We start from the raw sequence: 25,137 nt of genomic DNA on the forward strand, positions 1-25,137 counted from the left end.
GACGTAACCCTTTACGACGAACTCCTTTTCACCTCCATAATCGAGAAAATTCCTTAGTCCACTAGATACTAAGGACAAGTTCGACCGCTGTCATGTGATCCGTTCCCGGATCACTATTGTACCCCTTGACCAACTCATGGCAAGGCACACTTCATGTGCGGTACACAACATAGCATACTGTAGAGCCTACGTCTAAAGCATAGGGGACGACCTTCGTCCTTTCTCTCTCTTCTGCTATGGTTAGGTCTTGAGTCTTACTCAATACTCACACCTTGTAACACAGCCAAGAACTCCTTCTTTGCTGATCTATTTTGAACTCTTTCAAAATCATGTCAAGGTGTGCGTTCTTTGAAAGTATCATCAGGCGTCTTGATCTATCTCTATAGATCTTGATGCCCAATATGTAAGCAGCTTTATCCAGGTCTTCCTTTGAAAAACTCCTTTCAAACAACCCTTTATGCTTTCCAGAAATTTTACATCATTTCGGATCAACAATATGTCATTCACATATACTTATCAGAAATGTTGTAGTGCTCCCACTCACTTTATTGTAAATACAAGTTTCTAACAAACTTTGTATAAACCCAAAAACTTTGATCACTCCATCAAAGCGTATATTCTGACTCCGAGATGCTTGCTCTAGTCCATGGAAGGATCACTGGAGCTAACATACCTTTTAGCATCCTTAGGATCGACAAAACCTTTCTGATTGTATCACATACAACCTTTCCTTACGAAAACTGGTAAGGAAACTTGTTTTTGACATCCATCTGCCAGATTTCATAAATGCAGCTAATGCTAACATGATTCCGACGGACTTAAGCATCGCTACGGATGAGAAAATCTCATCGTAGTCAACTCCTTGAACTTGTGAAAATACTCTTTGCCACAAGTCGAGCTTCATAGACGGTAACATTACCGTCCACGTCCGTCTTCTTCTTAAAGATCCATTTATCTCAATGGCCTGCCGATCATCGGGCAAGTTCACCAAAGTCCATGCTTTGTTCTGATACATGGATTCTTTCTCGGATTTCATGGCCTCAAGCCATTCGTCGGAATCCGGGCCCACCATCGCTTCTCCACAGCTCATAGGTTCATCGTTGTCCAACAACATGACTTCCAAGACAGGATTACGCATTACTCTGAAGTAGTACGCATCCTCGTCGTCCTACGAGGTTTGGTAGTGACTTGATCCAAAATTTCATGATCACTATCATAAGCTTCCACTTCAATTGGTGTAGGTGCCACAGGAACAACTTCCTGTGCCCTGCTACACACTAGTTGAAGTTATGGTTCAATAACCTCATCAAGTCTCCACCATCCTCCCACTCAATTCTTTCGAGAGAAACTTTTCCTCAAGAAAGGACTCATTTCTAGAAGCAATTACTTTCACTTCCAGATCTGAAATAGGAGGTATACCCAACTGTTTTGGGTTTTCTATGAAGATGCATTTATCCGCTTTGGGTTCGAGCTTATCAGCTTGAAACTTTTTCACATAAGCATCGCAGCCCCAAACTTTTAAGAAACGACAACTTAGGTTTCTCTAAACAGTGTCGTCTCAACGGAATTGCGTGGTGCCCCTTTTAAAGTGAATGCGGTTGTCTCTAATGCCTAACCCATAAACGATAGTGGTAATTCGATAAGAGACATCATGGTATGCACCATATCCAATAGGGTGCAGTTATGATGTTCGGACACACCATCACACTGTGGTGTTCCAGGCGGTATTAATTGTGAAACACTTTCCACAATGTCTTAATTGTGTGCCAAATTCATAACTCAGATATCTCTATGATCATATCATAGACATTTTATCCTCTTGTCACGACGATCTTCAACTTCACTCTGAAATTACTTGAACCTTTCAATAATTCAGACTTGCGTTTCATCAAGTAAATACACTCAGCGTCTACTCAAATCATCTGTGAAGTAAGAACATAACGATATCCACTGCATGCCTCAGCACTCATTGGACTGCATACATCAAAATGTATTACATCCAACAAGTTGCTCTCTTGTTCCATCTTACTGAAAACGAGGCCTTTCAGTCATCTTGCCCATGTGGTATGATTTGCATGTCTCAAGTGATTCAAAATCAAGTGAGTCCAAACGATCCATCTGCATGGAGTTTCTTCATGCATATATACAAATAGACATGGTTCGCATGTCTCAATTTTTTTCAAAAAACGAGTGAGTCCAAAGATCCATCTACATGGAGCTTCTTCATGCGTTCTATACCAATATGACTCAAATGGCAGTGCCACAAGTATGTGGTACTATCATTACTATTTTATATCTTTTGGCACGAACATGTGTATCACTGCAATCGAGATTCATTTTAGGTGCAAGACTATTGAAGGTATTATTCAATTAAACAGAGTAACCATTATTCTCCTTAAATGAATAACCGTATTGCGATAAACATAATCCAATCATGCTCAACGCAAACACCAAATCTCGATGGTAGAGGGAGCATGCGATGCTTGATCACATCAACCTTGGAAACACTTCCAACACATATCGTCATCTCACCTTTAGCTAGTCTCCGTTTATTCCGCAGCTTTTATTTCGAGTTACTAACACTTAGCAACCGAACCAGTATCTAATACCCTGGTGCTGCTCGGAGTACTAGTAAAGTACACATTCATATAATGTATATCCAATATACTTCTGTCGACCTTGCCTGCCTTCTCATCTACCAAGTATCTAGGGTAGTTCCGCTTCAGTGACCGTTCCCCTCATTACAGAAGCACTTAGTCTCGGGTTTGGGTTCAACCTTGGGATTCTTCACTAGAGCAGCAAATGATATGCCGTTTCATGAAGTATCCCTTTTGCCCTTGCCCTTCTAGAAACTAGTGGTTTTACTAACCATCAACAATTGATGCTCCTATTTGATTTCTACTTTCGCGGTGTCAAATATCGCGAATAGCTCAAGGATCATCATATCTATCCCTGATATGTTATAGTTCATCACGAAGCTCTAATAGCTTGGTGGTAGTGACCATGGAGAACCATCACTATCTTATCTAGAAGATTAACTCCCACTCGATTTAAGTGATTGTAGTACTCAGACAATCTGAGCACATGCTCAACGATTGAGCTTTTCTCCCTTAGTTTGCAGGCTTAAGAAACTTGTTAGAGGTCTCATACCTCTTGACGTGGGCACTAGTCTGAAATCCCAATTTCAGTCTTCGGAACATCTCATATGTTCTTCGATGTTTCAAAACCGTCTTTGGTGCCACAATTCTAAACCGTTAGCATTACGCACTGAACTATCACGTAGTCATCAAAACGTGTATGTCCGATGTTTCGCAACATCTACAGACGACGCTGAGGTTCAGCACACCGAGTGGTGCATTAAGGACATAAGCCTTCTGTGCAGCAATGAGGAAAATCCTCAGTTCACGGACCCAGTCCGCATAATTGCTACTACCAACTTTCAACTAAATTTTCTCTAGGAACATATCTTAAACAGTAGAACTAAATCGTAAGCTATGACATAATTTGCAAAGACCTTTTGACTATGTTCATGATAATTAAGTTCATCTGATTATTGAACTCCCACTCAGATAGACATCCCTCTAGTCATCTAAGTGATACATGATCCGAGTCAAACTAGGCCGTGTCCGATCATCACGTGAGACGGACTAGTCATCATCGGTGAACATCTCCATGTTGATTGTATCTACTATACAACTCATGTTCGACCTTTCGGTCTCTTGTGTTCCGAGGCCATGTCTGTACATGCTAGGCTCGTCAAGTCAACCTAAGTGTTTCGCATGTGTTCCGAGGCCATGTCTGTACATGCTAGGCTCGTCAACACCCGTTGTATTCGAACGTTAGAATCTATCACACCCGATCATCACGTGGTGCTTCGAAACAACGAACCTTCGCACCGGTGCACAGTTAGGGGGAACACGTCTCTTGAAATTTTAGTGAGGGATCATCTTATTTATGCTACCGTCGTTCTAAGCAAATAAGATGTAAACATGACAAACATCACATGCAAATCATAAAGTGACGTGATATGGCCAATATCATCTTGCGCCTTTTGATCTCCATCTTCGAGGAGCGACATGATCACCTTCGTCACCGGCATGACACCATGATCTCCATCATCGTGTCTTCATGAAGTTGTCTCGCCAACTATTACTTCTACTACTATGGCTAACGGTTAGCAATAAAGTAAAGTAATTACATGGCGTTTTCATTGACACGCAGGTCATACAATAAATTAAGACAACTCCTATGGCTCCTGCCGGTTGTCATACTCATCGACATGCAAGTCGTGATTCCTATTACAAGAACATGATCAATCTCATACATCACATATATCATTCATCACATCCTTTTGGCCATATCACATCACATAGCATACCCTGCAAAAACAAGTTAGACGTCCTCTAATTGTTGTTGCATGTTTTACGTGGCTGCTATGGGATTCTAGCAAGAACGTTTCTTACCTACGCAAAAGCCACAATGTGATATGCCAATTTCTATTTACCCTTCATAAGGACCCTCTTCATCGAATCCGATCCGACTAAAGTGGGAGAGACAGACACCCGCTAGCCACCTTATGCAACTAGTGCATGTGAGTCGGTGGAACCTGTCTCACGTAAGTGTACGTGTAAGGTCGGTCCGGGCCGCTTCATCCCACGATGCCGCCGAATCAAGATAAGACTAGTAACAACAAGTAAATTGACAACATCTACGCCCACAACTACTTTGTGTTCTACTCGTGCATAGAAACTACGCATAGACCTAGCTCATGATGCCACTGTTGGGGAACGTAGCAGAAATTAAAAAATTTCTACGCTTCACCAAGATCAATCTATGGAGTTTACTAGCAAAGAGAGGGAAGGAGTGCATCTACATACCCTTGTAGATTGCGAGCGGAAGCGTTCCAATGAACGGGGTTGATGGAGTCGTACTCGCCGTGATCCAAATCACCGATGACCGAGTGCCGAACGAACGGCACCTCCGCGTTCAACACACGTACGGAGCAGCGACGTCTCCTCCTTCTTGATCCAGCAAGGGGAAAGGAGAGGTTGATGGAGATCCAGCAGCACGACGGCGTGGTGGTGGAAGTAGCGGGGTCTCGGCAGGGCTTCGCCAAGCTTCTGCGAGAGGGAGAGGTGTTGCAGGGGAGGAGGGAGGCGCCAAGGGCTGTCATCCTCCTGCCCTCCCTCCCCCCACTATATATATGCCCCCTGGGAGGGGGGGCGCCGGCCTGGATCCCATCTGCAAGGGGGGGGGGGGCGGCGGCCAGGGGGAAACTTACCCCCCAAGGCAAGTGGGGCGCCCCCACCCTAGGGTTTCCAACCCTAGGCGCACGGGGGAGGCCCATGGGGGGCGCCCCAGCCCACTAAGGGCTGGTTCCCTTCCCACTTCAGCCCATGGGGCCCTCCGGGATAGGTGGCCCCACCCGGTGGACCCCCGGGACCCTTCCGGTGGTCCCGGTACAATACCGGTGACCCCCGAAACTTTCCCGGTGGCCGAAACTTGACTTCCTATATATAATTCTTCACCTCCGGACCATTCCGGAACTCCTCATGACGTCCGGGATCTCATACGGGACTCCGAACAACTTTCGGGTTTCCGCATACTCATATCTCTACAACCCTAGCGTCACCGAACCTTAAGTGTGTAGACCCTACGGGTTCGGGAGACATGCAGACATGACTGAGACGCCTCTCCGGTCAATAACCAACAGCGGGATCTGGATACCCATGTTGGCTCCCACATGTTCCACGATGATCTCATCGGATGAACCACGATGTCGAGGATTCAATCAATCCCGTATACAATTCACTTTGTCAACCGGTATAGTACTTGCCCGAGATTTGATCGTCGGTATCCCGATACCTTGTTCAATCTCGTTACCGGCAAGTCTCTTTACTCGTTCCGTAACACATCATCCCGTGATCAACTCCTTGGTCACATTGTGCACATTATGATGATGTCCTACCGAGTGGGCCCAGAGATACCTCTCCGTTTACATGGAGTGACAAATCCCAGTCTCGATTCGTGCCAACCCAACAGACACTTTCGGAGATACCTGTAGTGCACCTTTATAGCCACCCAGTTACGTTGTGACGTTTGGTACACCCAAAGCATTCCTACGGTATCCGGGAGTTGCACAATCTCATGGTCTAAGGAAATGATACTTGACATTAGAAAAGCTCTTAGCAAACGAACTACACGATCTTGTGCTAGGCTTAGGATTGGGTCTTGTCCATCACATCATTCTCCTAATGATGTGATCCCGTTATCAACGACATCCAATGTCCATGGTCAGGAAACCGTAACCATCTATTGATCAACGAGCTAGTCAACTAGAGGCTTACTAGGGACATGGTGTTGTCTATGTATCCACACATGTATCTGAGTTTCCTATCAATACAATTCTAGCATGGACAATAAACGATTATCATGAACAAGGAAATATAATAATAACCAATTTATTATTGCCTCTAGGGCATATTTCCAACAGCTTCCTTGAAGGACCACCTTGGTACATTTTCCTAAACATATTTCTTCCTCTTCAAATAAAAGTGAACCAAACTCAACAAAATTGATAGCAACTACTCCTACAAGTGCCTAGAGCCTATATCATGCATTAGAACTACTTGGAACCATATAAATTTGACATGCAAGCTCAAGAACATGGTCACCTAGGCAGCACAAATTTGCAATGAATAAAGCACTAGAACAAAAACTAATTGGACCAATGGAGGAGTCACATACCAAGGAACAATCCCCCAAAGCAGTTTTGTGAGAGGTGCTTTGAGCAAGGAGATCGAAAATCGCAGCAAAATGAGCTAGAACTCGTGCTTGAGCTGGATGGTGATTTTTTTGGGAGGAAGAAGAACTGTGTGGGTGCAGGAATAAGTGGAGGGGAGCCACCGTGGGCCCACGAGGCAGGGGGCGCGCCCAGGGGGGTGGGCGCGCCTTGGACCCTCGTGGCCAGGTGCTTGCTCCCCCTGATGTGTTCTCAGTGCCAGATATTCTCAAATATTCCAGAAAAAATCATATTAAATTGGCAGGGCATTTGGAGAAGTTTTATTTTCGGGGTATTTTTATATTGCACGGATAATTCAGAAAACAGACATAAAATACTAATTTTACTTTATTTCAACCAAATAACAGAAAGTAGAAGGAGGGTACAGAAGGTTGTGCTTTCTAATTTCATCCATCTCATGCTCATCAAAAGGAATCCAGTAACAAGGTTGATCAAGTCTTGTTAACAAACTCAATCCGAATAACATGGAACCGGAGAAATTTCGAATAACACTATGTTACCTCAACGGGGATATGCACATCCCCAATAATAAGAATATCATATTTCTTCTTGACAGTAGGTAGAGGAAATTCAAAACCTCCAAAAATAATCGATGGAATTTTTCCAATAGAGTTGATATTGTGGACTTGAGGTTGTTTCCTCGGAAAGTGTACCGTATGCTCATTACCATTAACATGAAAAGTGACATTGCCTTTGTTGCAATCAATAACAGCCCCTGCAGTATTCAAAAAGGATCTTCCAAGAATAATAGACATACTATCGTCCTCGGGAATATCAAGAATAACAAAGTTCGTTAAAATAGTAACGTTTGCAACCACAACAGGCACATCCTCACAAATACCGACAGGTATAGCAGTTGATTTATCAGCCATTTGCAAAGATATTTCAGTAGGTGTCAACTTATTCAAATCAAGTCTACGATATAAAGAGAGAGGCATAACACTAACACCGGCTCCAAGATCACATAAAGCTGTCTTAACATAGTTTCTTTTAATGGAGCATGGTATAGTTGGTACTCCTGGATCTCCAAGTTTCTTAGGTATTCCACCCTTAAAAGTATAATTAGCAAGCATGGTGGAAATTTCAGCTTCCGGTATCTTTCTTTTATTTGTAACAATTTCTTTCATATACTTAGCATAAGGATTCATTTTGAGCATATCAGTTAATCGCATACGCAAAAAGATAGGTCTAATCATTTCAGGAAAGCGCTGAAAATCCTCATCATCCTTTTTCTTGGATGGTTTGGGAGGAAAAGGCATGGGTTTCTGAACCCAAGGTTCCCTTTCTTTACCGTGTTTCCTAGCAACAAAGTCTCTCTTATCATAACGTTGATTCTTTGATTGTGGGTTATCAAGATCAACAGCAGGTTCAATTTCTACATCATTATCATTACTAGGTTGAGCGTCAACATGAACATCATCATTAATATTATCACTAGGTTCATATTCATTACCAGATTGTGTTTCAGCATCAGAGATAGAAATATCATTTGGATTCTCAGGTGTTTCAGCAATAGGTTCACTAGAAGCATGCAAAGTCCTATCATTTTTCTTTTTCTTCTTCTTAGAAGGACTAGGTGCATCTATATAAGTTCTTTGAGAATCTTGCTCAATTCTCTTAGGGTGGCCTTCAGGATACAAAGGTTCCTGAGTCATTTTACCAGTTCTAGTAGCCACTCTAACAGCATAACCATTATTCTTACTATTTAATTCATTAAGCAAATCATTCTGAGCTTTAAGTACTTGTTCTACTTGAGTGGTGACCATAGAAGCATGTTTACTAATGAGTTTAAGTTCACCTTTAACTCTAGACATATAATCACCCAAGTAAAATTTTCTTGTTTGACAATAAAATTGTCAAACTCATCTAAGCATTGGCTAGCAAACTTAGTAGGAGGGATTTCAGCTTTATCATATCTATAGAGAGAATTTACCTTTACTACCTGTGTCGGGTTATCAAGACCATGTGTTTCTTCAATAGGTGATGAATTAAGATCATATATTTCTTCAACAGGCGGTAAATTAAGACCATGTATTTCTTCAATAGGAGGTAAATTCTTAACATCTTCGGCTTTAATACCCTTTTCTTTCATAGATTTCTTTGCCTCTTGCATATCTTCAGGACTGGGAAATAGAACACCTCTCTTCTTCGGAGTTGTTTAGGAATAGGTTCAGGAGTTGGCTCAGGAAGTGTCCAATTATTTTCATTGGTCAACATATTATTCAATAGAATTTCATCTTCATCCGGTGTTCTTTCCCTGAAAATAGAACTAGCACAACTATCCATGTAATCTCTGGAAGCATCGGTTAGTCCATTATAAAAGATATCAAGTATTTCATTTTTCTTAAGAGGATGATCAGGCAAAGCATTAAGTAATTGGAGAAGCCTCCCCCAAGCTTGTGGGAGACTCTCTTCTTCAATTTGCACAAAATTATATATTCCCTTAAAGCAGCTTGTTTCTTATGAGTAGGGAAATATTTAGCAGAGAAGTAATAAATCATATCCTGGGGACTACGCACACAACCAGGATCAAGAGAATTAAACCATATCTTAGCATCACCCTTTAATGAGAATGGAAATATTTTAAGGATATAAAGGTAGCGAGTTCTCTCATCATTAGTGAACAGGGTGGCTATATCATTTAATTTAGTAAGATGTGCCACAACAGTTTCACATTCATAGCCATAAAAAGGATCAGATTCAACCAAAGTAATTATATCAGGATCAACAGAGAATTCATAATCCTTATCAGTAACAAAGATAGGTGAAGTAGCATAAGCAGGATCATACTTCATTCTAGCATTCAGAGTTTTTTGTTTAAGCTTAGCTAATAATTTCTTAAGATCACTTCTATCATTGCAAGCAAGAAAGTCTCTTTTAGTTTCTTCATCCATAACATAGCCCTCAGGCACAACAGGTAATTCATATTTATTGGGAGAGCCTTCATCATCACTATCATCAATATTATCAGTTTCAATAATTTGATTCTCTCTAGCCCTAGCAAGTTGTTCATCAAGAAATTCACCAAGTGGCACAGTAGTATCAAGCATAGAAGTAGTTTCATCATAAGTATCATGCATAGCAGAAGTGGCATCATCAATAATGTGCGACATATCAGAATTAATAGCAGAAGCAGGTTTAGGTGTCGCAAGCTTACTCAAAACAGAAGGTGAATCAAGTGCAGAGCTAGATGGTAGATCCTTACCTCCCCTCGTAGTTGAGGGATAAATTTTTGTTTTTGCATCTTTCGAGTTCTTCATAGTGACCAGCAGATATAAATCCCAAGTGACTCAAAGAATAGAGCTATGCTCCCCGGCAACGGCGCCAGAAAATAGTCTTGATAACCCACAAGTATAGGGGATCGCAACAGTTTTCGAGGGTAGAGTATTCAACCCAAATTTATTGATTCGACACAAGGGGAGCCAAAGAATATTCTCAAGTATTAGCAGTTGAGTTGTCAATTCAACCACACCTGGATAACTTAGTATCTGCAGTAAAGTATTTAGTAGCAAAGTAATATGGAAGTAACGGTAACGGTAGCAAAAGTAATATTTTTGGGTTTTGTAGTGATTGTAATAATAGCAACAGAAAAGTAAATAAGCGGAGAACAATATGTGAAAATCTCGTAGGCATTGGATCGGTGATGGAGAATTATGCCGGATGCGGTTCATCATGTAACAATCATAACATAGGGTCACTACAGGAATCAGCTACTTTGCCGTCTGCCACGGCGGACGGCAAAGGCATGAACGGCGGACGGCAAAGGCCTTTGCCGTCAGCCGCGGACGGCAAAAGGCTCCGGCAAAGTAGGCTACGGCAAAGACCTACTTTGCCGTCTGCTTTCGGCGGCTGACGGCAAAGGCGCCTTTGCCGTCTGCCGCGGACGGCAAAGAAGCGGACGGCAAAATGAGTAGTGTTAGTGTCCGTTAGGTGGCTAATGGCAGCCTTTGCCGTCCGCCAGCTGACGGCAAAGGCTGCAGGCTCTTTGCCATCTGTTGGCAGATGGCAAAGAGACCAAATAGGCATTAATTCTGTTTCTTCTTATATCAATTCATTTTCACAGAAAATCAAACACACACACACACACACATATATATATATATATATATATATATATATATATATATATATATGACCAATATAGCATATCCAACACATATTACCAATACTCATGAACACATATATATCCAACACATGTTACCAATATATAGTCATGAACACATATATATCCAACACATATCCATGAACACATATCCAACAAATATTACAAGGAATGATCTAAAACTAAATATCTATTTTCCTAAAAAACTATCTTATTACTAAGATCTTCTCCGGATCTTCTTCTTTTCTTCCAACCTGCATAACAAAAACACTAAGAAAGAGAGAATGGGTTAGGAGTAGAAATGTAGCATTTCACTTGGTGAAATGCAATGCCCTAGGAGCCAGTACTTGAGATCAAGATAATCAGCCAACCAGACCAAGTCCCAACACATCCAACCACCAGCAGCTTAGAAGAGATAACTATTAAGGAGAGCTACAGAAGACCTCAAGGTATACTTGAGGGATTATGTGCTCAGACAGCCTGGAAGTGCCAGGGCTAGTTCATCACAGCACAGGGATAGTCACATGTAAATTAACCCTAAGAGAGGGGGGCTCAGACCAGCATCACTGCCCAAATCAGATGTAGTATCTGTCTTATCAGGCGGCACCAGTGAGAGCACGGGCACGAAGGCGCCAATCAGGGGCACCGCAGCACGGAGGCGCCACCCAGGGGCACCACCGCGCCACGGCACATCCAGCACCGCCGGCGACGTGGGCACATCCAGCACCACCGCGCCACGGCACATCCAGCACCGCCGGCGATGTGGGCACATCCAGCACCACCGCGCCACGGCACATCCCACAACCACAACCACGGCACATTCAAGTTGTGAAGTGCCATTCATGTGTCACTAACATGTGGCCCCAGGGCACTTTTTAGGTATACATCTTTCTGTGGTACCAAGTTAAAAAAAATCTTGGTACTAGTTGGCATGCTAAGACCCAAAAAATAATATTTACTGGTACAGTTTGGCGAGTTTTAGAATATTTACCTGTTGTTTCTCAGAGCAACTAAGCTTGCCACCACATCAGCTGATAAAGCATAAATAGGCCCATATGCATGAAGGAAGTATTCTGATCCAAGTAGGAAGGACTGTGGCTCATACCTGCGTTCATCAAAAGAGAACAATCAAAACAATAAGCAGGCAGCGACGAGTGCTACACAGTATAATTGCCCAGGTGAGCGTTCGCAAATACAAAAAAACATATGGTATGAATTGCGCTCTTGTTCCCTCAACTTGTACACCATATGTTTTATGTACCCCTAAACTTGCAGTTGCATTTCTCAGGTTCTTAACCAGTTAACCACACAATTTTTCTCTAAGTTCGCACTGTTTTTCTTAGACAGCCCCCCCACCCCCACCGGATCCAGTTATTAAATGGAAACACTATAACCAACTTTCTCCCGGCCATTACATACATGTCCATGCTAGTAGTACATACCCTATTCACTGAGAACAACAAGCTGCTTAACCTATTCTAAACAGTCCAGTACCTCATTCCATGCTAACCATTGCATTCCCTTCCAATACTCGAGCACAATTGTTGGCTCTAAAAGAAACATATCTCAGGAAGCTCAGAACTTAACTATGAAAAAAATGCAGATATGAAAGTACTAGACCCAATCCAAAACAGTCAGCGCTAAACATAGAAAAACAAATTTAGGCCCTTACAGCAAATATTGCCTACTAGACCAATCCAAGTGAGCCCCACTACTTCTTTATATCCTATGATATGAAAGTACTAGATCCAATCCAAAACAGTTATCAGCGCTGAACATGGGAAAAAAATAGGCCCTTATGGCAAATGTTGCCCACTAGACCAATTCAATTTGGGATCAGTAAAAACAGGCCCCTTCTTCATGCATCCAATGTATGTTTGTGTATGTGTACGTTCCTTGGCCAAGAGCAAGGAGAGTCTATCTGCAGGTTAGAAATTGATGATGAAAGTGCCAACCTTACAAAAAGAAAATTTGTGTATGTTGGTCAAAGCCACTGAGAGCATATATCTTGGATGTTGTCAGTTTCTTGCTCACCTGGTCTCAAGTAAATGTCATCATCAGCTTTAACATAGAAATCAGAATCGAACAACGCATAGGCAGCCTTAAAGAATGCTAACCTAAAACATAAGATCAAATCAGTTCCCATATGAAGAGATAACATAATGATATGATACTAGCTATACTGTTTACGTTTTGTATGGAAGCCTGCTATACTCCTCCTCAAGATCTAAAAGCACAAAATCATCATATTCTTCAACCTCTCTTTCAAGAGCTGCCATCTTAGACTTGTCATTGCTTTTGCCGATCACAAATCTGAATGCCAGACCAGTAGCTTCCTCCAACCTGCACTAAAGTGAACATGATGAGAATTGCAAGAGCACTTAAGCGACATCATCACTGGATAGAAACCAAAATAAAAAATAGTTGTGACAATCATCAAGCAACAGAACTTGGGCACGTTTACCACTAGAACTCTAGAAGCAAATGTACAAATTCCCTGTACAGAACAATAGATTGTCCAACTTCATGCATCATTCTTCGAACTCAGGAAAGAAACTAATTAATCACTATTTATCAGTAGTAGTGAGAAGAGTGCAGCAATTCAAAAGGATCAATACGTTCTTCTAGAGTGATTCCGCTAAAATCATGAGTATATCGCAAACTCGCAGGAGTTATGTCTAAGAGAACCACCAATGCCTAAGAATTAGCAAGTCTGATGCCACAGCAGATAACTCACAATCAAACTCAAGGAGAAAACATAGAAACAAATGAATCCAATATCCATATGATCGACAGGGTGAACTTTCCATATGAATGAATGAATGAGCTAGCTATCGATCTTAAAATTCAAGTGACCAGCAATGACTTATGTTACTGACTGAGAATTATAATAGCCACAGGATGATTTGAATACGCCGCAGTCAAAATCTAGATCACATAAATGGACAAACGGAATGTTAGGCAACCGACCAGATCAATAGTTCAGCACTAAAGCTAGATCTCGAGCAACACAAGCGAACATGAACCAGGAAGCTGTGGTACCAGCGACAACTAACCGAAGGAGACCCTGCCGATCAGAGGGGAGCCACGTCCGCCTGAGCGCGCGGCGGCGGCCAACGGAGCCGAACCCGGTGAAGATCCCGACGAAGGCCATGACCTTGTGCCTGCCGCGCGATCCGGTGGCGAGGCCCGCCGGGAGGTCGGTGGCGCCACCCGCGGCATCCCCGGGGCGCCAGTCCCAGGCGACGGAGACGGAGAGCGGGTGCGAGGAGTCCGGGCAGCGGCCCCGCGGGGCCTCGGCGGGCGCCCGGGAGAGGGAGACCGCGGCGGCGAGGAACCCGGCGAGGCCGAAGAGGAGGCAGGCCGCGGAGACGGCCGGCGAGGAGAGGAGGCGGCGGAGCGAGGAGCGGCGGGGGCGGCGGTGGGTGCGGATCTGGTGGGCTTCGGGGAGGGGAGAGAGGGAGAGAAGAGATAACGGGCGGGGGGAGAGAGGGATAGAAGAGATAACGCGCGGTGAGTGTGGATCTGGTTTGCCGTCCGCTGTTTTGTCTCTTTGCCGTCTGCTAGCAGACGGCAAAGAGGGGGCGTTTTTTTTCGTAAACGGCTCGTTAGTGGGGGGCCACCTCTCTCTTTGCCGTCCGCCAGCTGACGGCAAAGATTCTTTGCCGTCCGCCAGCTGACGGCAAAGAAGTGACTGATGGCAAAGGCCTGTTTTGCCGTCTGCTTTTGGGTAGCTGATGGCAAAGACCTTCTTTGCCATCCGCTAGCAGACGGCAAAGAGCTGGCAGATGGAAAATTAGCTGATTCCAGTAGTGGGTGACACAGAACTAGCTCCAATTCATCAATGTAATGTAGGCATGTATTCCGAATATAGTCATACGTGCTTATGGAAAAGAACTTGCATGACATCTTTTGTCCTACCCTCCTGTGGCAGCGGGGTCCTAATGGAAACTAAGGGATATTAAGGCCTCCTTTTAATAGAGTACCGGACCAAAGCGTTAACACATAGTGAATACATGAACTCCTCAAACTATGGTCATTACCGGGAGTGGTCCCTATTATTGTCACTTCGGGGTTGCCGGATCATAACACATAGTAGGTGACTATAGACTTGCAAGATAGGATCAAGAACTCACATATATTCATGAAAACATAATAGGTTCAGATCTGAAATCATGGCACTCGGGCCCTAGTGACAAGCATTAAGCATAGCAAAGTCATAGCAACATCAATCTCAGAACATAGTGGATACTAGGGATCAAACCCTAACAAGACTAACTCGATTACATGATAAATGTCATCCAACCCATCACCGTCCAGCAAGCCTACGATGGAATTACTCACGCACGGCGGTGAGCATCATGAATTGGTGATGGAGGATGGTTGATGATGACGATGGCGACGGATTCCCCTCTCTGGAGCCCCGAACGGACTCCAGATCAGCCCTCCCAAGAGAGTTTAGGGCCTGGCGGCGGCTCCGTATCGTAAAACGCGATGAATCTTTCTCCCTGAATTTTTTTCTCCCCGAACACGAATATATGGAGTTGGAGTTGGAGTTGAGGTCGGTGGAGCTCCAGGGGGCCCACGAGGCAGGGGGCGGCGCGCCCCCACCCTCGTGGGCAGGTGGTGGGCCCCTGGCCTTGATTCTTTCGCCAATATTTTTAATATTTTCCAAAAATAAGTTCCGTGGAGTTTCAGATCATTCCGAGAACTTTTGTTTCTGCATATAAATAACACCATGGCAATTCTGCTGAAAACAGCGTCAGTCCGGGTTAGTTCCATTCAAATCATGCAAGTTAGAGTCCAAAACAAGGGCAAAAGTGTTGGAAAAGTAGATACGTTGGAGACATATCAACCGGCGGCATGGGAGATAAGGGGGAAGACAAGCACGAAGGGGAAAAGAAAGACCCCTTCTGCCCGCGTCCCTTTTATACACCCCAGATGTCAACCGGTAGTACGGCTCCTAGGAGCGGTAGTACCGGTCCTGTAACTACCAGGCGGTTTAGAGCAGTACTTCCGCTCCAGAAGCAGCGGTAGTACCACGTCCAAACACCGGTAGTACCGGTCAGAGGTACTGGTACAGGCAGGAGCGGTAGAACCGCTCATGCAGGACCAGAAGTACTGCTGAGACTGAACAACAGAGGGGAAGACCGGTAGAACCGGTCTGACCATCGGTTGTACCGCCAGGTTGCAACAGCCCAGGCACAAAGAGATCAATTTGTGTACATTTGGAAAGGATGGCTTGGGATAAGAAGGCTTAGGATAGAAACAGGTCACTGTAATATGATGAAGACGACTCTCAAGAGTGCAAGAAGCAACCAAGAAAAGCCGCTCTTTAGAGACTTGAAACATCTAGGCAAACGGAAACACCCAACAAGGAAAAACACCTAAGCACAAGGGCGGTGGCCGAAGCCGCCTATGTTTGAGTTAAGAGGGTATGGCGCCACGAAGAATTATCCTTGGGCCCATGACCACAACTCGTCTTTGAAGCACAAGTACCATCAACAATGGCTAATGTGAAAGAGTTGATCAATTTATGCATAACGTGGGGAGGAAGAGTTCATTGAGAGAACAACACTCCCCCTATGTCCATACCTACACCTAAACAAGATAACAAGTTGAGTATGGTGGGGTGTGCAAGGGTTCAAGCAACATTGCTCGAATCAATGATATTTAGCTCATGCCTTAACTCGTGAAATCTTGCTTCATCCAAAGGCTTCGTGAAAATATCTGCAAGGTTATCATGAGTGTTGACATAGTTGAGCTCGATCTCCCCTCGCCTAATGTGATCCCGGATGAAGTGATACCGAAACTCAATATGCTTCGTCTTGAAGTGTTGAACCGGGTTAAGAGAAATCTTGATGGCACTTTCATTGTCACACCAAAGAGGCACTTTGTCACAAATGACACTGTAATCCTTTAAAGTTTGCCTCATCCAAAGAAGTTGTGCACAAGAACTACCGGCCGCCACATACTCCGCTTCGGTGGACGAGAGAGACACACAACTTTGTTTCTTGGAAGACCAAGCTACCAAAGAGCAACCAAGAAATTGGCACCCTCCGGAAGTGGACTTCCTATCCACTTTGTCACCCGCCCAATCGGAGTCCGAATATCCTACAAGCTTGAAGTTTTCTCCTCTTGGGTACCATAAGCCAAAGTTTGGGGTATGAGCCAAATATCGAAAGATTCGCTTGACCGCCACAAAGTGGTTTTCCTTAGGTGCAGCTTGAAACCATGCACAAATTCCCACACTCAACATGATATCCGGTCTAGATGCACAAAGGTAAAGCAAGGAGCCAATCATGGAGCGATATACCTTTTGATCCACCGCTTTACCATTGGGATCAATGTCAAGTTGGCACTTGGTGGGCATTGGAGTGGAAGCCGGCTTGACATCACTTAGCTTGAATCTCTTTAGCATGTTTTGAGTGTATTTGGCTTGGTTGATGAAGGTTCCTTCTCTTCTTTGTTTGACTTCAAATCCATGGAAGAACTTCAACTCTCCCATCGAAGACATCTTGAACTTAGAGGTCATGAGAGCGGCAAATTCCTCATTGAAAGCTTTGTTAGGGGAACCAAAGATAATATCATCAACATATAGTTGGCACACAAACAACTCCCCTTTGACCTTCTTAGTAAAAAGAGTGGGGTCGATTAGCCCAACTTCAAATCCACGGTCTTGTAACAACTCGGTAAGGTGGTCATACCACGCACGTGGGGCTTGTTTAAGGCCATAGAGTGCCTTATCGAGTTGGTACACATGATCGGGAAAGTAGGGATCCTCGAACCCGGGGGGGTTGCTTGACATATACCAACTCATTAATAGGACCATTAAGAAAAGCACTTTTAACATCCATTTGTTGCAATTTAAAGTTGTGATGAGTAGCATAAGCAATCAACAAATGAATGGATTCAAGGCGAGCAACGGGAGCAAAGGTTTCACCGTAGTCGATACCCTCGACTTGGGAGTAGCCTTGTGCCACGAATCTTGCCTTGTTGCGAACGATGGTCCCATGAGCATCTTGCTTGTTCTTGAATATTCACTTGGTTCCAATGACATTGTGGTTCCCCGTTGGCCTTGGCACCAATCTCCACACCTTGTTGTACTCGAAGTTGTGGAGTTCTTCATGCATGGCATTAAGCCAATCCGGATCTTCGAGCGCCTCATATACCTTTTGGGGTTCAACACAAGAGACAAACGCGTGATGTTCACAATAGTTTGCCAATTGTCTACGAGTGCTTACCCCCTTTTGAATGCTTCCAAGCACATTCTTCATGAGATGACCCTTGGTGGAGAGCTTGGAAGCAATCTTGGCGGCACGGCGCTCCAATTCCTCCTCGGGGGTGAGTCGAGGAGCGGTCACTTGATCATCTTGAGCGCCGTCTTGAGCTTGTTCTTGATCTCGAGGAAGCTCTTGATCTTGAACTTGCTCGGAGGAGAGAACTTGACCTTGGGCATCACTTGATGTTTCAACACCATCTTGAGATTGACCTTGCCCTTGGTCTTGTTCTTGAGGTTGAGGGCCTTCACTTTGTTCTTCGGAAGCGTGTGGGCCTTGGGTTGGTGATGGCTCCACTTGAGTGGAGCATTGTCCTTCTCCTTCGTCCACAAGGGGTTCCTCAATGGGTAGGATAAAACCAACACCCATTCTTCTTATAGCTTGAGGAGGAATTTCATCACCTACATCACAAGTGCCACTTTGCTCCACTTGGGAGCCGTTATTCTCATCAAACTCCACGTTACACATCTCCTCAATAAGCCCCGTGGACTTATTGAGGACACGGTAAGCATGAGAGTTTGTAGCATAACCAACAAATATGCCCTCATAAGCTCTAGCCTCAAATTTATACAAACGAACACCTTTCTTGAGAATGAAACACTTACACCCAAACACCCGGAAGTACTTGATGTTGGGCTTGTTACCGGTGAGTATCTCATATGGAGTCTTGTTCAAGCCTTTGCGGAGATAGAGATGATTTGAAGCATGACACGCGGTGTTGATGGCTTCAGCCCAAAAGTTGTATGGAGACTTGAACTCCGCCATCATGGTCCTTGCCGCATCCATCAACGTCCGGTTCTTCCTCTCCGCTACACCATTTTGTTGAGGGGTGTAAGGTGCGGAATATTGATGCTTGATGCCCTCATCACTAAGAAACTCATCCAAGGTGTAGTTCTTGAACTCGGTGCCGTTGTCACTTCTTATTGTCAAGATCTTTGCATTGTGTTGACGTTGGGCTTCATTTGCAAAGTCAATGACGGTTTGTTGGTTCTCGCTCTTCCTCTTGAAGAAATATACCCAAGTGTATCTTGAATAGTCATCCACAATCACCAAGCAATACTTTCTACCCCCAAGACTATCAAAGGATGGAGGCCCAAAGAGATCCATATGAAGGAGCTCCAAAGGCCTCTTCGAGTAAATGATAGTCGTGGGAGGGTGAGCCTTTTCATGTAGCTTTCCTTTGATACAAGCACGATCTTTAGCAAAACTAACATTCGTTAGTCCACGGACATGGTCCCCCTTGAGAAGACTTTGCAAAGATCTCATATTGACATGGGCTAGACGGCGATGCCAAAGCCATCCCACGTCAACTTTAGCCATTAGGCATGTTGCGGTCTTAGTGGGTCGCTCCAAAAAGTTAATCACATAGAGACCGTTCTCGACATGCCCAACAAAGGCTACTTTAAGAGTCTTGCTCCACAAGAGGGCCACGGTATCAATATCAAATAAGGTGGCAAAGCCCATGAGTGCAAGTTGACGAACGGAAAGTAAATTGTATGCAAGGGACTCAACAAGCATGACCTTCTTGATCGTGAGATCATGAGAAATGACAACCTTGCCGAGTCCCAATACCTTGGACGACGAGGCATCACCCCACTCGACATTGGTGGGCATAGATGGAATCTTGTGCACGTCCACCACCAAGTCCTTGCTTCCGGTCATATGATTTGTAGCTCCACTATCGAGCAACCATGATCCCCCACCGGAAGCAAACACCTACAAGAGATCAATGCTTGGATTTAGGTACCCATTTTGTAATGGGTCCTTTGATGTTAGTGACATGGGTCTTAGGAACCCAAATAGACCATTCAATGTACTCATAAGGAGAACCAACAAATTTGGCATAAACATGCCCATCACTAGCACGGCGCAACACATAAGAAGGGTTAAAGTCGCCGGCTTTGTTGGAAAGGGTGGCATTGCTTCTCTTGGAACCGCCACCCTTCACATTATTCTTCTTCTCCTTGGAAGCACCCTCTCCCTCCTTCACAAAGGTTTGTTGAGAGGGGGAGGTCGTTTGGTCTTGTCATTCTTCTTCTTGTTCTTGGGCATGGGTGCAAACCCAATCCCTTCCTTGGCCACAACTTCCTTTTGATTGCTCAAAAGGTCGTTGAGGTTCTTCTCACCTTGTATGCACGACACAAGGCCTTTCTCAAGTTGCATCTTCAACTTGGCATTCTCCTCAATAAGATGCACATGCTCACAACATGGGTTAGTAGCATTTGCATTATCAATCAAAACCATATGAGGAAAGGTGGCTTTCTCCTTAGTTAGCTTCACTTGGATTTGATCGTGAGACTCTTTAAGACTAGCATGAATACCTTTCAAGGCTTTATGGGCCTTGTCAAGTATATCAAACTCTTCCTTGAGTCTAGCAAGATCAACTTCAAGTTTGGCCTTCTCGAAATTTAGCACACGAGATAAGACACAAGCATGATCAAGATCTTTCTTTAATTTAGCATGATCATCATTGTGTGACTCCTCAAGAGCCAAACGAAGACCACACTCTTCCTCAAGAGCATTAGAGAGATCCGATATCTCATCGGCATAATCACGACTATGCCCCTCCATCTTAGAGATGGTTTCTTCGTGAGCCTCGATGGTGTCATTGGCTTCACCAAGTTGTTCCAAGAGAGCAACAAAGTGCTTCTTGGACTTACCCTTGAGCTTACTCATAAAGGAATCAAACTCATTTTCTTCCTCATTAGGCCCCACATTTTCATCAATGCAATCCGTCAAGGAAGGATTAGTAATGATGGTAGTTTTGATGTTGGGGGTTACCTTGTTGGTTGCTTTAGCCATGAGGCACTTGGCGATGATGTTCTCATTGGGTGAGTCGAAGAGGGATACCCGAGGAGTTGTTGCAATGGCCACGGAGGCCATAGCAACCAAGTCACCGCCTTCATCGTCATCATCATCCTCATTGTACTCTTCTTGTGCAACCAACCCCTTGGGAGGAGTCCTCTTGGTGAAGTTGCTCTTGTTAGGGAAAGACTTGGCTTTGTCCTTTCGAATGAGCTTGCCACCATTGTCTTCTCTCTTCTCATAAGGGAATTCCGCAACAAAATGGCTCACATTGCCACAATTATAGCAAGTCCTCACGCATTGCTTGACCTTGTTGCCACTTGAGTTGTTCTTGTTGAAGTTGGGCCTTGAGCTCTTCTTACTCCAAAATTGCCGTGAAGCGAGAGCCATGTGCTCATGATAATCATACTTTGTATCTTCGGGGTTGCTCTCCTCTTCTTCCTCTTCTTCTTCTTCTTCCACACTAACCTTGGCCTTTAATGCAAGGTTGGGCTTCTTTGCTCTTTGAGAACGTAGCACCGCATTGTCGGCGGTCTTGTCCAGGATGCTCATAGCCACAAACTCATCCAACACTTCACTTGAGGACAAAGTGTGGAAGTCCGGCCTTTGACGAATGACGGAGGACATGGCCTTGTGGTAAGGCATCATTGCCTTGAGGAATTTGCGCTTGATACAATTGTCATCCGTGTCCTTGCTCCCATGATCTTGGAGTGAGACCGCGAGTTTGGTTACTCTCCGATAAAGCTCATGAGGTTCTTCATCTTCTTTCATTGCAAACTCACCGGCTTCATCTTGCACCACTTCATAGTTGGAGCGTTGAATGCTTGCGCTACCCCGGTAGAGGGAGACAACACAAAGCCATGCATCTTTGGCTAAGGCGAAAGGCCGAAGATGAGGGAGATCTTTGGGTGGGATTGCATCTTGGATGATGAAGAGAGCATTCTCATTGAATTGATTATCCGCGGCTTCTCTAGGGGTGAAGTTGCTTGGGTCATGCGGATAGAAACCTTCTTCAATGATTCTCCAAAGATTAGTATTCACATGATTTAAATGACGCTTAAAGCGATAAACCCAAGAATCAAAGTCCTCATTTTTCACAATCTTAGGGGGAGGACCGGCATGATTCAAATGAGTAGAAGGAATCGGTCCACCATAAACAAGTGGAGGTTCCACATGGGCAAAGATGTCGGTGCCAATCTTACTACTAGAAGAAGGAGCTTTTTCACTAGTAGCTTCCCCCTTGTCGAAGTTAGCATCCGTCACCTTGTTAGTTGGATCATCCACTTTCAACGGTGCGGTGGATAGTTTAAGCCCTTCTATGAATTTATTAAACATGCTTTCAACCTCGGTCGTCATGGAGGTCTTCAATGTGTCCAAAGCCACATTTAATTCCTCACGAGAGACCGTGGTTCCCCCATCGGCCGTAGACGAGATTGGATTCACACCGGAGTGCTCCACCGCACCGTCTACGGTGTCAACCATACTCTTCGAACGGCAAAGTCCTTAATAAAGAGACAAGGCTCTGATACCAATTGAAAGGATCGATAAAGTTGACTAGAGGGGGGTGAATAGGCAACTAACAATTTTTAGCTTTTCTTTACCAAATTAAACTTTGCAACAAAATAGGTTGTCTAGATATGCAACTAGGTGAGCAACCTATATGATGCAACAACAACAAGCACACAAGCAAGCAAGGGATATAACATAAATAAGCTTGCACAAGTAAAGGCATGAGATAACCAAGAGTGGAGCCGGTGAAGACGCGGATGTGTTACCGAAGTTCATTCCTTTTGAAGGGAAGTACGTCTCCGTTGGAGCCGTGTGGAGGCACAATGCTCCCCAAGAAGCCACTAGGGCCACCGTATTCTCCTCACGCCCTCACACAATGCGAGATGCCGTGATTCCACTATGGGTGCCCTTGAAGGCGGCAACCAGACCTTTACAAACAAGGTTGAGGCTCTCTCCACAACTTAATTGGAGGCTCCCAACGAAACCCCGGAGCTTCACCACAATGGATTGTGGCTCCGAAGTGACCTCTTCCATCTAGCGTGCCCAAGCACCCAAGAGTAACAAAATCCACACAAGAAAGTATGGGGGAATCAAATATCCTTTGGTGGAAGTGTAGATCTAGGTCTCCTCCTTCAATCCCTAGCAAATCAACAAGTTTGGGTGGCTAGGGAGAGAGACCGGGCAAGAAAGCTTTAATGGCAGTAATGGAGGAGAGAGGGGGGCAAGAGGTAGGTGGGAGGTAGGAGAAGCACTTCCTTAAATACGCCCCCCAAGATCCAACCGTTATGTGCAGAAAAACATGGGACCGGTACTTCCGCACTAGACACCGGTACAACCGGTGAATGCGGGGATCCCCTCGTAGGGCACCAGGGCGGTACTTCCGGTGGCACACCCGGTAGTACCGGTTTATCGGAATAAACCGGAACTACCGCTCCACTACCGCTCAACTACCGCATGCATCCAGAAGGTTTACACCTTAGGCCGGTAGTTGGAGCGGTAGTAGGGCCGGAACTACCGCTGGGCAAGCAGTTCCTGGGTGATGGAGTCCGAGGCAGTACAACCGCCCTGGACACCGGTAGTACCGGTTTATCGAGACAAACCGAAACATCCGTTCCACCACCAGTCTACCACTGTACCCGGTACAGAAGGGAGTCACCCCTGAGCGGTACTTGGAGCGGTGGTCAGACCGGAACTACCGCCCAGCGGTACAACCGCTCGATGGAGCGGTACTACCGCCATGGGCAGGACTGCACATGTCAGAGGACAGTGGGGAACCTCTCTCTCCTCGAAACGGAAAGTGTATGCTGGGTGCAAAGAATGTGTACATGAAGTGATTCACCCAATACCTTCCGATGAGGATTCCCTCTTAATAGTACGGATATCCTACGACCAAAGGAATAAAAACGTTGGAAACTCCGTCTTCGATCTTTTTCGCATAGAGGGAAGACCTAACCGTCTTGCGCCACACCATGTGAACCTGAGAAAACTATGGCGCACGATTAGTCCACGTGTGTTGTCATCGTCACCAAAACCCTAAGGCAAAGGATGCCCTTACAACTATATTTTCAATTTCCATATTGCTAATGCAAATACTAAAGTTTCATGTTGTCAAATCTCATAGAAATAACCACACCAATTCCTGCATCAATGCGCGGGGATCATCTCTAGTTAAACTAAGCGAGGTGATCCATATGTGGTCTATATCTGTTAAGAATGATTGCCATTGCCATATGTCGGGTTGTATGGTCATGCTATTGTGTACAATTACATTCGACAAGATGTACTCCTTTTTTGGTCATGGTGGGCTCCTATGATTGCACGCAAAACAGGTCATGTGGATTTGGGTTTCAACTGTTCAATTTAGGGGTTGTGGGGCTTCCCTTGGGAGTTGGTGCGTACTACTCCCTCTGTAAACAAATATAAGAGCGTTTAGATCACTATTTTATATGATCTAGATAGAAGCTCTTATATTTCTTGACGGTGGGAATAGTAATTAACTTTTTTTTGAAGGATGGCATACTACTAATTAATAAATTAACTAATAATGACATAGTTCCCTGGTATACGCAGGAAAAACACCTTCTGGTTCGGGATGATTGTAGACATCAAGGCTGAACTCACAGCGATCAAGTGATATATTTCATCAGGGCTGTGTGAATAATTCAGCTTCGTCAATATCAGTTTTGCTCCTCTAATGCTCCTCATGTCCAAATGTTGTAGTATAAACCTGTAGCACTCTAGGATATAGTAGGACGATTGAAGCCTAGTGTCAAGCGAGTTCTGGAGCTTAGATGTGAGACCCTCACACTAGTAGAAAAGGGCCATTTGTCCCGGTTCATAAGTCCCATCTGTCCCGGTTGTGGAACCGGGACTAAAGGGTCGTGACTAATGCCCTAGGCCTTTAGTCCCGGTTCTTATACTAACCGGGACAGATGGGCCTCCACGTGGCCGCTCCGGCGAGCCCAGGCAGGAGGGCCTTTGGTCCCGGTTGGTGCGGGACCAATAAGCTTCCACGCGTCAGCATTTCAGGGGCTGGTTTTTTTTTTGAAAGGAGGTGGTTTAGGGGTTTTGGGGGTTAATTTAGGTTGTTATAGGTAGCTAATAGAGAGATGTGTCCTCTCTTATCTCCGTGCTACTGC

At 44.7% G+C, this 25,137-nt stretch overlaps 1 protein-coding gene across 1 annotated transcript; it reads right to left on the bottom strand.

Annotated features, from left to right (window-relative positions):
• Positions 1-11,876: 11,876 nt before the first annotated feature.
• On the bottom strand, positions 11,877-16,076 carry LOC109785951 (probable beta-1,3-galactosyltransferase 14). Its single transcript, XM_020344539.3, has 6 exons — positions 15,884-16,076; positions 13,961-14,345; positions 13,095-13,247; positions 12,939-13,021; positions 12,726-12,825; positions 11,877-12,009 (listed from the first exon to the last, which is right to left on the bottom strand). Exons 1-6 carry the CDS (start codon positions 16,074-16,076, stop codon positions 11,892-11,894), a joined length of 1,032 nt encoding a protein of 343 aa, XP_020200128.1. The 3' UTR covers positions 11,877-11,891.
• Between the last annotated feature and the right edge of the window lie 9,061 nt (positions 16,077-25,137).

Source organism: Aegilops tauschii, chromosome 1 (genome assembly GCF_002575655.3).
Source record: "Aegilops tauschii subsp. strangulata cultivar AL8/78 chromosome 1, Aet v6.0, whole genome shotgun sequence".
Lineage (NCBI taxonomy): Eukaryota > Viridiplantae > Streptophyta > Magnoliopsida > Poales > Poaceae > Aegilops > Aegilops tauschii.

Coding starts and splice junctions, on each gene's coding strand:
- LOC109785951 (XM_020344539.3), bottom strand. CDS start 16,076: ATGGTCAGACCGGTTCTACCGGTCTTCCCCTCTGTTGTTCAGTCTCAG. Junction 12,826..12,938: donor TGACATTTACTTGAGACCAG/GTGAGCAAGAAA, acceptor TCTAACCTGCAG/ATAGACTCTCCTTGCTCTTG. Junction 12,010..12,725: donor ACTGATCCCAAATTGAATTG/GTCTAGTGGGCA, acceptor TGATGAACGCAG/GTATGAGCCACAGTCCTTCC.